Source organism: Eutrigla gurnardus (genome assembly GCF_963514095.1).
Source record: "Eutrigla gurnardus genome assembly, chromosome: 9".
NCBI lineage: Eukaryota > Metazoa > Chordata > Actinopteri > Perciformes > Triglidae > Eutrigla > Eutrigla gurnardus.
The window spans coordinates 10,532,259-10,544,188 of record NC_139923.1 but is presented as its reverse complement, the minus strand read 5'-3'; the positions used below and the strand labels follow the sequence as shown (position 1 = coordinate 10,544,188).

The following is an 11,930-nucleotide window of genomic DNA, read 5'->3' as shown; positions in this document are numbered from 1 at the left end:
CGAGAAGTGTATCCTTCATTTCGCAGGATACATCAAATATTACGGTAACGTTTCATCGGACACACAGTTTCACTGCCCCCAAGCGGTTACTGGCTGTAGTACGTGGCTGAAGTAGAGTGAGCCGATCAAAGGTAGTGGACACCTGCATCCAGCACACTGGGTGAGTAGTCAAAGTTTCTACAGCGTCGCCGAATTTATTTGCAAAGCGCTTATGGGAGTCTTTTGTGGAATATTAAGACGTTTTCGGTCGCCTCTCTCCGCTGTGGTGCTTTATCAACCGACGGAGTGTGATGTGGGTGTTTCTTCCTTAATAATGAATGTACATTACTTCAGTCTCTTGGTTTTGGTAACCTCAGCTAGCTTCAAGGCTTCAACATTTGTCGCATGTAAGCCATTTGATTTATTGCGTGTTTCCGAGTGGAGTAGTTGTTTTATCATCAGAGCTGTCAACGTGTTTTCGAGCACGATAGTCGGACTGAGTGTGGTCTTATGTTGACATTTTCCAGACATAACGTGTGGGGCCTTTTTGTTGAAGTGTTAGGTAGCCCACAGTATGTTGTAAACTTTGTGAATTGACTTTCCCTGAATGTGAGAGACTCCACCTTGCTTTCACACACTCAGTCCTAAAGGTGTGTAAGTTTATTTGACCTTTGTCGTGTCTGTTGGCTACCTGACATACTAAATCCTTAACATGTCATGTTTACATAGTCCTTTATCTGGGATCCCAGCAGATCTCTCATGTTATTAAGTATGTCTTGATCGTCATAGGTCATAAACAAGATGCTTGGTGCATGACTGTAGAGATTGGAAGGAGAGGAATTATTTTTACTTTATACTGAAACAGATTTTCTATTCGGTGTGCACCTTTGCCTGAAGATTTACAGAAGATCCCCCCCAATTCCATTTAAATGAAACAATTTATGATGCTATGCTCTTCCTGTATAATAGAAATGCCATCAAACCTTTTAGACTGATCGTGTGTAAATTTAGTTAGTTATAAATCACTTTTTGCATGAAATCCCCCCCATAGTTCTCAATTTGTTTGCGATTGTGGTGTTTTTGACGATTCAAATGCAAACAACTGCAAATGTTTTATTTGCATCTCCTCTCCCATGGCCAGCTGCCCTCCCCTTCGAGTACACATCAACCCTTCTCACATGATATTATCCTGTTTTTTACCCTTGGCACATCCTGTTGTACAGTCACAGCGCTATTAGTGTGACACAGCATCACATTTATTTAAGTTTTCCTCCTCTAAATAAACAGTGAGGGCAACTGTTGTGCTGCATGAAGCTTATTTGTTTTTTAATGTTTCACCTTGTCTAGGGATATTAACATTTTGTATATAAATGTAAAATAAATGTGCCGTCATATTGGATACCTCAGAAAGTTATAAAATCTTATGTGTAAACTTGTCTGACACCTGATCACTGCAGCTGTAGATAATACGTACGGTCACAGCTTAGTCGATATGCACCTCATGTTTGACAAGGGAGGACCTGTAGGGCCAGCTTCTCACAATGTCATGTAGTTTTAAGAGACAAGATCCACGTCTTTAATTCATTCTGGTTCACCAAGAAGGTAAACGTGAATGTATCAGATTATGTCTCGTAGTATCGAGAGATTCCTAGACTTATTAGGGCTGCAGCTAACAATGTTTTTTTATTATCATCCTTTCAAATATTTTAGTCTATAAAATGTAAAAAACAAAATAGGGGGGAGAGGTGGGGAACCTTATAGAGTCCACAGTGACATATTTAAATATCTTCATTTGTTTGAGTGCAAGTCCCAAATTCAAATATGTTCATCTAACAATGATAAATGAAAAAGCAAGAAATAATCTAATTTGCAAAGAATGGTTGGCATTTTTCACTAATTATGGTTGAAAATCTTGTATTATTCAATTATCAAAACAGTTGCAGATTATTTATCATGTTTCAGCTCATGACTCCTGTACAAATAAAATGAAGCATTCAACACAAAATGACAAACTAAGAGGTCAACAAGTATCTAATACTTGCCACCCATAGTTACACTATCTGCCTCTGTCTAGTAATGTCTAAGTGGCTGAATGATGGAGAAGTGCTGGTGGGTCAAGGCAGTGGTGAGGCAGTACCATTGAGCCCCAGGCCGCGGGGCCTATCAGCTGGGAGCCCCAGGCCGGTCCGGGGTACTCGTAGTCCACTGGCTTCACCCAGAGCCAGAGATGCAGCACCAGGAAGCCCACAGGCAGGGACCATGGGCAAGGCCAAGGAGCTGTTTGTGCTCTGTGACAAAGAGGGGAAAGGGTTCATCACAAAGCGGGATATGCAGGTTAGCAGCTGATGTGATGCAATAACAAAATTCAGGCCAATTGTTTTATTATTGAGTCTTGAACCTTCCATCGTCTTCTGTTCAGAGGCTACAGGTGGAGTTGCCGCTTTCCCCTGAGCAACTGGAGACGGTGTTTGAGAGCCTAGACCGGGAGAGCAATGGGTTCCTTACTCCTGCTGAGTTCAACACAGGACTTGGTGAGTGTGGTGTTTTGGGGAAAACCGCGGTTCGTCCACTTTAAACCAAATCTCCTGTGCTTCTCTCTGTCGTTGGTGCAGGTGAGTTTGTGTGGCTGGAGGACACAGGTGAGCAGAGTCAAAACGAACCAGAGGTGGATACGGACCAGGTGGACTGTTCCCAGGACCCCCCTGCACATAGATTTGTAAACATATTGATGGAGCTGGGAGCCGAAAAACTCTTTAAAGAGTAAGATCACTGACTGTATGTATTGTCATCATAGTACGCTAAAGAGTTCAGATATAGCACTATTAGCACCATCTACGCTAAGTTGCTTGTTTATTAGGTACACCCAGCTAAACCTGCAGAGGCAACTGAATGTATGTCTTTACATGTTAGCACAAGGGTGGTGTTGATGATTTAAATAGTAATAGCAATATTTGCATATTTACTAGAAGCTGAAGGATAATGAGGTATTGGTTGCAGATGTAAGGCAAGTTGTGTGTATCTGTTGTAAAAAATATATTTTAAACAAAAACTGTAAAAGAGTGATGTTGTTCTTTTAAGGTTAGATGTTCTCCATCACTTTAACAGTTGTGTGCTGTGTGTCAGTCAGCAGGAGCTCTCCTCTCTGTGGCAGGACCTCCAGAGAGACAAACCAGAGCTGCTCAGCGTCCTAGATGGCATCTTGATCCACACAGTGTCCCTTTTACAGGACTCTATCAGAGAGAGAGATGGTCTGGAACAAGTCCTACGCAGGTCTCAGCTCTGTCTTCTGCATGTACATATGAACTGTGAGTGTTCAGATTGTGTTGAGTTTTTTAAAATCATTCAACTGTAATTCTTTAATTTTAGACGGGAAAGTGAACATGATGAGGTTATTCGGTCCATATATGAAGAAATGGAAAACGAAATCAGAGAAGAGAGAGTGAAACGCCTGGCTCAGGTACAGATGTGCGCTGTTTAGTCCAGCCTTTGTGCCATTTAACAAAAGTGAACATCATAATAGCATTTAATGATTTTATTGTGAAATCAAGGATAGCCTTGGACAGAAGCAGAGAGGACAACAACTTGAGGAGAAGCTGAAGATGCGGGAGCAAGAATGGGAGAATACACTGAGCAAACAGAGAGAGGTGGGCGACCAAATAGTGCTTCTGTTATTAATAGTTTCGGTTCATGAGTGAATCAAGCTGTCTTTGTCCTAAGCTGGAAACCAGAATCCGGCAACTGAGCTGTGAACAGGCAAACATTAAGAAGCAGAACCATCAGTTGCGGAGCCTAAACATGCAGTTGCAGGAGCAGGTGGAGAGCAGCAGAGGGCAGCTGCAGGCCACTCTGGGTGAGCTCAGCCGGCTGCAGGCCAACGCTGCGCAGGAACAAGCAGACATACAAAGGTAAGTGGCTGAGCGCACAAGAGCCACATCGGATAACATTTGTACGAATACCAGGAGTTTAGTTAAAGTTGTACTCTGTAAGATTTGAGATCCGTTGCTTCTAGCGGCCTCTTTGGCGGTAGATGTAACTGCAGGCGAGCCTCTGGGACCTCATTTCCCAGAGTTCCTTTGGAAACCCAACACTGTCGACTTTATGACGTCAATTGTGATCCTCGTTTTCCCTCGTTGGCGGTCACTTGGCTTCTTGAGTACTTGCCCACTCTTTGAGAGATAGTAACTTAAAAGACAGTTAAATAGATGAAAATGTTAAAGATTTTGTCTGGAGAAAGGAAGGAAGCTGCTTTGTCTCTTGTTGGTAAGTCAGAAACTAATTGTAGATTTGGGTTTAGGCATTGTGTGAGTAAAGCTAGTTGTAACATTTAGTCTTGTGTTGATAGCTTGTTGTTGAAATCCTAGTGAAACTGTCTATGCTAAGTGAGTAATCAACTAAGTTTGAGCCAGCTCAGCTGTAGTGAATAGACTTGATTGGAGGGAGGGGTCACACTCAGTACTTGCGGTAAACTGAGCACTTAAAAGGCTGTCACTACAGCGTCAGCTGCAGTGTCTGGCCATCTGAACGAAGACAGTTGAACAAAGACAAGGGAGTCTATCTGTGGGAGTCAAGACAGTTGAACAAAGACAAGGGAGTCTATCTGTGGGAGTCAAGACAGTTGAACAAAGACAAGGGAGTCTATCTGTGGGAGTCAAGACAGCTGAACAAAGACAAGGGAGTCTATCTGTGGGAGTCAAGACAGATGAACAAAGACAAGGGAGTCTATCTGTGGGAGTCAAGACAGCTGAACAAAGACAAGGGAGTCTATCTGTGGGAGTCAAGACAGCTGAACAAAGACAAGGGAGTCTATCTGTTGGAGTCAAGACAGCTGAACAAAGACAAGGGAGTCTATCTGTGGGAGTCAAGACAGCTGAACAAAGACAAGGGAGTCTATCTGTGGGAGTCAAGACAGCTGAACAAAGACAAGGGAGTCTATCTGTGGGAGTCAAGACAGCTGAACAAAGACAAGGGAGTCTATCTGTGGGAGTCAAGACAGCTGAACAAAGACAAGGGAGTCTATCTGTGGGAGTCAAGCCGCAACCTGAAATCCCTCACTCCCTCCGCTCTCTCCTCAACTGTTATCTCCTCGCTACCATCCTCAGAACAGTTCTCCTTAATGCCTACTGAGGAAGCCTCCTCCATCCTGATGTCCTCACTCTCCTCTTCTTTGGACACTCTCTGTCCCCCAATCTCACGACCTGCGCGATCATCTCCCTCCCCTCCCTGGCTGTCTGAACCTCTGCGAACCAACAGATCATTGTTGCGAGCGTCAGAGAGAAAATGGAAGAAATCGGGCCAGCACGAGGACCTTGCTCACTACCACCACCTCCTCTCTGACTTCACCTCAACTGTTTCGGCAGCTAAATCTGCCTTCTACCTGGCAAAGATCAACTCTTCTGCCTCCAACCCCAGGAAACTCTTCTCCGTGTTCTCCTCCCTCCTCACCCCTCCTACCCCTTCCTTCCTTACTGCCGATGACTTTGCTACTTACTTTACCAAGAAAGTAAATGACATCAGCTCCTCATTCACGCCTATTCCCTCCCAGAAGACATCTCCCTCAACTCTCAACTCGGATGGTCTTACCAGCTTTACCCCCCTCACCTCTGAAGACGTTCACGCACTTGTTACATCTAACCGTGCCACCACCTGCTCCCTCGACCCGATTCCCTCCTCTCTTCTCCAAGACATCTCACACGACATCTTGCCATTCCTCACCACCCTGATCAACTCCTCCCTCACCTCAGGTGTCATTCCAGCGGATTTTAAGACAGCTACCGTGAAGCCTCTCCTTAAAAAACCCACCCTAGACGCTACTGACATCCAAAGCTACAGACCTGTATCTCTTCTTTCATTCCTCTCTAAAACCTTGGAACGTGCCGCCTACAACCAACTGTCATCCTATCTCTCGCTGAACAACCTCCTAGACCCTAATCAATCAGGATTCAGGACTGCTCACTCCACTGAGACGGCCCTCCTCACAGTGACCGAGTCCCTGCGAGACGCCAGAGCCTCGTCCCACTCCTCCGTTCTCGTTCTCCTCGATCTATCTGCTGCATTCGACAGTCAACCACCAAATCCTCCTCTCCACTCTGGCTGAACTTGGCATAACTGACTCTGCTCTCACCTGGTTTACATCATACCTGACAAATCGCACCTTTCAGGTCACATGGAATGGCTCTATGTCCAAACCCTGTTCTCTTGACACGGGTGTCCCTCAAGGCTCAGTATTAGGACCGCTTCTGTTCTCACTATACACCAGATCACTAGGTTCTGTTATCACATCGCATGGATTCTCCTACCATTGCTACGCAGATGACACCCAGCTGTTCCTCTCTTTTCCCCCGTCCTCTGACACTCACATTGCAACTCGCATCTCGGACTGTCTGGCTGACATCTCTGTCTGGACAACTGCACATCACCTCAAGCTTAACCTGAATAAAACCAAACTCCTCTTCATCCCAGGGAAAGACTGCCCTCGCATGGACCTGTCGGTCACTGTCGAGGGCATCACAGTATTGCCGTCATCAACTGCGAGGAACCTGGGTGTAATCCTCGATGACCAACTATCCTGCACCCCCAACATCACTGCTGTGGCCCGATCCTGCAGATTTGCCCTCTACAACATCCGCAGGATTCGGACCTTCCTCACAAAGGATGCAACGCAACTCTTGGTCCAAACACTGGTCATCTCCCGCCTTGACTACTGCAACTCTCTCCTGGCCGGACTCCCGGCCTCTGCGATTAAACCATTGCAGCGTATCCAGAACGCTGCAGCACGCCTTATCTTCAATCTACCCAAATTCTCCCATGTGACCCCCCTCCTCCGTGACCTCCACTGGCTCCCTGTTGCAGCACGCATCCAATTCAAGACGATGACACTGGCCTTCAGGGCCATCAATGGAACAGCACCCATCTACCTTCAAACACTGGTCAAACCTCATGCCCCGAAGCGAGCACTTCGCTCCTCTACTTCAGCTGGCTGGCTGGTACCACCTTCGCTGAAATCAAACAAATGTCGCTCAGCAAAGTTCAGACTCTTCTCTGTTCTGGCGCCTCAGTGGTGGAACGAACTCCCGACTAATGTCAGGACAGCTGAGTCATTTGCCATTTTCCGAAAAAGGCTCAAGACTCACCTGTTCAGACTTCTACTTCGACTAGCATGACCCACTAACAACCCCCCCCCCCCCAAAATAAATAAATAAAATAAAATAAACCCTTACCTATAGCACTCTGATCGTAGCACTGTTGCTCTTGAAGTACTAGTTTACTCAGATGAGGACCTAACACTTGTTCTATTTTTAGCTCTTACTTTATCAGCAATGATACGTTGTGGTTTCCTTGTTTCCTTCTTTTGACAAATGTACTTATTGTAAGTCGCTTCGGACAAAAGCGTCTGCTAAATGACCTAAATGTAAATGTAAATGTAAAGAGTACAACTTTAAGGAGAAGGCAGGCACAATTGTGTGTTTTTCAATGAATCCCATGAAAAGGCCAAACCTGTTTGTCTGTCATTATCTGACTTCGCTATCCTCTCTGTGGCACTGAGACCGTATGGACGACGTGTTTCTTTAAAAAAAAAACAGCTCTCAAAAGTTCAATTCAATTCAGATTTATTTGTATAGCACTACATCATACACAAGCAGTTCTTTAGTGATTTACATGAAAACAAAAACAACAAACAGCGGTATGAATGTGCAAATAACAACATGCATACATTATTGTGTGTTATTGATAGAATATAGCACAAATGAATATGTTATACCAGGCTGTAGTTACATAGGCAGCCATTAGAAGTTTTGGTTTTGGTCTTCTACTGGAATTGTTGACGATAATAAAAATGTAAAACAATCTTGAACATGAATTTGTTTGCTTCACTGTAGAAACGTGATGAAGGTGTCAAGGAACATGCAGAAAGAGAAGGACAGTCTCTTTAGACAACTGGAGCTATTGAGGTAGGTATTTGTAGGCATCTATAAAGCAATGAATGTAATTCCAGTGAGTGTAGTTTTCCTTTTTTTTGATCCAACGACTGCCACGCTAACCGTCAGCCTGTGTGATGCTTGTTGTAAATGATTGTCTCTCTTTGCTTCAGGGATATGAACAAACGGCTGCGGGATGAAAAAGATGCCAAACAGTCTCAGAAGAGGGTTAGTCCCAGACGCTCTGTCCTTCCTCCTCTGCCTTTAAATTATTACCTGAGTGAAGACCTTTGTACTCCGTGGACACAGCAGCGTTATCCAACCTAAGCTAAGTGGGATGGAATGGCTTCAAGCTTTATTCCATCCTCAATGATTATTTATAGGGCAGCTGTTATTGTTTGGTTATTGTGTTAATGTGTGTACATTAGGGCTGTTGGAATCAACTTCAGGAATTGAATATATTTCGAATAGTAAAAAAATCTGTACTATTCGAATATTGAAATTAATATTCAATTTTTTTTTCCAGAAACGTGTTTCAGCATTAAATATTCTAATATAATTAGAATATTGAAAAAATATGGAACAAAATTTGAATCTTATTATAGAGGAAAATTGTACATTGACCCAGTTTGCTATTTTTGTGATGTCAGCGATGTTTTTTTTCTCTTGTAGATGAGGTCAGTGAAGTGAAGGATTTTGTTGAATAGACATTTATTCTGTTTGTGCCAGTTTGAAGGAAATAGCATATTTCATGTTTCCCAAAGCTTGTAACTGTAGCTATGTTTCTTTATTTGAGCTTCCAAGAATCTCTTATGATCAAAGTTTCTGAACAAAAAATCGACAAAGAATACAAAATTCAAGAAACTGTACTGACCACAATGAGCACATGATGGTTATTTTGGTTATTTCTTGTATATATTTTGTCTTGCCATATCATTTATAATCAAACAAGATACATGACAAATACATGATTTTGATGTTTAACTTCTTTGCAGCAGAATAAATGTTATTGGACTGAATCCTTGCTTTAACTTATTTAATCTTCCTGCTTGAAGCAATTACTACAATTTCTACAGAGAATACAGTGTTACTTAATGTTCCTCCGAAACTTTCCATAGCACGTCCGTGTATTATTGCTATATAAAAAGTGTGTGTGTGTGTGTTTTTATATATACACACATATATATATATACATATATATTTAAAAATCTTAATGCTACTCATTTCTTCTGCCTCACTTTCCACAACAACCTTATAGAATCCAAATGTCACAAAGCCTTTGCAGAAGAAAGGGTCAATTATAGGTAACTACTTACTCCAAGACAAGCCATTGAAAAGGTTTGTATGAACAGCATCTGATATCACATTTATCACCTTTGCCATAATGCGGGGGGGCAGATTGCCCGAGGAAGCAACTAATTGTGTGTATTCATTGATTCTGAAGACAGCTGAACTCATCCGATGAGTTGGAGCAGGACAAAGACACAGAGGTGAAAAATTCATCCAAGAGACACCAACCGTCATGTAGAGTCAGGTGTGAACATGTTGAACATGTTGAACATGTTGAACAGGTGCAAACTCAGGTAGGGAACATATTACAAATACATTAATCCCAAATTATTTTTATTCTTTTTTTAATGCTGAAGACAATGTTCTCAGGATGTTGTGCTGTTCACAGCAATGATGGAGCACATATTAAATTTGCATCCCGTTAAACACAAAGAAAATGAACACGACACTGATTTGAGTCTGGTCCCTTTACATGAATTTTAGAGCACAAGTGTCAGTCCTCAGCGAGTGTTCAAGGTGGTGTTCCTGGGTAACTCGGGGGTGGGGAAGAGCTCCTTCATCCAGCACTACTGCACAGGAAACTTCCACAGTAAAATGAGTGCCACTGTCGGTAAGCTTTTCTTTTATTATCACTCAGTGTATATGTATACACACTATATTGCCAAAAGTATTCGCTCACCTGCCTTGACTCACATATGAATTAAGTGACGTCCCATTCTTAGTCCATAGGGTTTAATATGGCGTCGGTCCACCCTTTGCAGCTATAACAGCTTCAACTCTTCTGGAAGGCTTTCCACAAGGTTTAGGAGTGTGTTTATGGGACTTTTTGACCATTCTTCCAGAAGTGTATTTGTGAGGTCACACTGATGTTGGACGGGAAGGCCTGGCTCTCAGTCTCCACTCTAATTCATCCCAAAGGTGTTCTATCGGGTTGAGGTCAGGACTCTGTGCACTATGTGCCTCAGCATCCGCTGACCCCGCTCTGTCATTTTACGTGGTCTACCACGTCTTGGCTGAGTTGTTGTCATTCCCAATCTCTTCCACTTTGTTCTAATCCCACTGACAGTTTACTGGAATATTTAGGAGTGAGAACATTTCCCGACTGGACTTGTTGCACAGATGGCATCCTATCACAGTACCACACTGGAATTCACTGAGCTCCTGAGAGACCCATTCTTTCACACATGTTTGTAGAAACAGTCTGCATCCTTAGGTGCTGCTTTTATACACCTGTGGCCATGGAAGTGATTGAACACCTGATTTCAGTTATTTGGTGAGTGAATACTTTTGACTTTTAGGTGAAGTATGACAGCATTGGCCTCTGTTGCTTCTAGGTATCGATTTCCAGATGAAGACTTTAACTATGGGCTCCAGCATCGTCATCCTGCAGCTGTGGGACACTGCAGGACAGGAGAGGTCAGATGTAGCACAGCCTCTTCACATGTTTACCAGTGCTTTTTGTGGCCTTACATATTTTGCATTATACCACTTGAACTTTTTTTCTTGCCACCCGATAAAGAGCTTGACAGCTTTTTGTGGACGTCATTTTTCTTTTCACTGTTCAGGTTTCGCAGCATCACGGAGCAGTACTTCCGCAAAGCTGACGGCATCCTCGCCATGTACGACATGACTCAATCCTCGTCCTTCACCGCTGTGAGAGGGTGGATGGACGCCGTGAAGGTGAGCAGGTGGAGATTGTCATGGAAAAAAGATGCAAAACCATTTGTCCCAATTTGAATACACATGCAGGTTTTAACGATCCAGGAATCTCTATAGATAAAATGCCAACTGTGAGATAAATCTCAAATTTGAAATTTGCTTATTGGGTCATTTTTGTGTGATGCCTGTGTAGATAATATATTGGATTATTCTTTTCTGCAGTTTTTAACACTAAAAGGTGTCTGTCTCAGGAGAAGATGTGTGAAGGTGCAGTACTGATGCTGCTGGCGAATAAGCTGGACCTGGCAGACAGTCACAACAGAGAGGTGACAACAGCTGAAGGGCAGGGACTCGCAGACGTGAGGCACATTTTAATATTCAAACTACTTTTTGCAGGGAGTTACTCACGTTTCTGCTCAGGATGGAACATTATCTTTAAAATACATTAAAAGTTTGTTTTTTTTACTTTATGATTTATACAGCATCACCAAGCTTTGTTTTACGAGTGCAGTGCCAAAACTGGATGTAACATGGAGGAGCTGATGACTTGTCTGGCTGGGTATGGTATCTGATTTCCTTGTTACGTTTGTTAAAATCTGCTGTGTTGTCATGGTGTTGGTTAATATGTCACTGTAGCAGAAATACACTCCAGATTAGTTACCCAGTTATAGTATATAGTCTAATGTCATGGATGCACCTGATGAACTTAATGTACTTAATTTCCTATCATTTCTATAATAAACCTGAGATGAAGGCAGGTAGCAGCATTAGCAGTGTAAACTACAAACCATTTTGTGCTTTCTGCTTCACAATCAATACTTTTCTGCATTTTAGGATGTTGGTCTCCCAGAATGATCGACAGTGTGAAGATGCACTTTTACTGACGGGGGACGTGGCTAAAAAAGGCTGCTGCACATGAACAGACTAAAGACCCCCAGGTCCCCATCCTGAGCTCATCTAAATCACCACACTAACAAGTTCACTAAACACTATCTGTAATGTTGGCCTGTGTTGTGTATCTTTATAATCCATCCAAGTAAAATGTTTTTAATGACACTGTTGTTGTCATGGTGTCTTTTTTTTTAA

At 43.0% G+C, this 11,930-nt stretch overlaps 1 protein-coding gene across 2 annotated transcripts; it reads left to right on the top strand.

Annotated features, from left to right (window-relative positions):
* Positions 1 to 120: 120 nt before the first annotated feature.
* cracr2b (calcium release activated channel regulator 2B) lies at positions 121 to 11,856 on the top strand. Of its 2 annotated transcripts, none has more exons than XM_084018271.1 (18): positions 121 to 160; positions 2,054 to 2,313; positions 2,399 to 2,510; positions 2,592 to 2,739; positions 3,103 to 3,249; positions 3,346 to 3,436; positions 3,528 to 3,623; positions 3,697 to 3,884; positions 7,857 to 7,928; positions 8,069 to 8,123; positions 9,154 to 9,233; positions 9,340 to 9,478; positions 9,669 to 9,795; positions 10,520 to 10,601; positions 10,751 to 10,865; positions 11,096 to 11,203; positions 11,327 to 11,403; positions 11,679 to 11,856. In XM_084018271.1, the coding sequence occupies exons 2-18, from the start codon at positions 2,056 to 2,058 to the stop codon at positions 11,761 to 11,763; spliced, it is 1,980 nt and encodes a 659-aa protein (XP_083874397.1). In that variant the 5' UTR covers positions 121 to 160; positions 2,054 to 2,055; the 3' UTR covers positions 11,764 to 11,856. The 2 variants fall into 2 exon arrangements, with proteins under 2 accessions (XP_083874397.1, XP_083874398.1); XM_084018272.1 differs by lacking the exon at positions 121 to 160 and adding an exon at positions 181 to 292.
* The last annotated feature ends 74 nt before the right edge of the window (positions 11,857 to 11,930 follow it).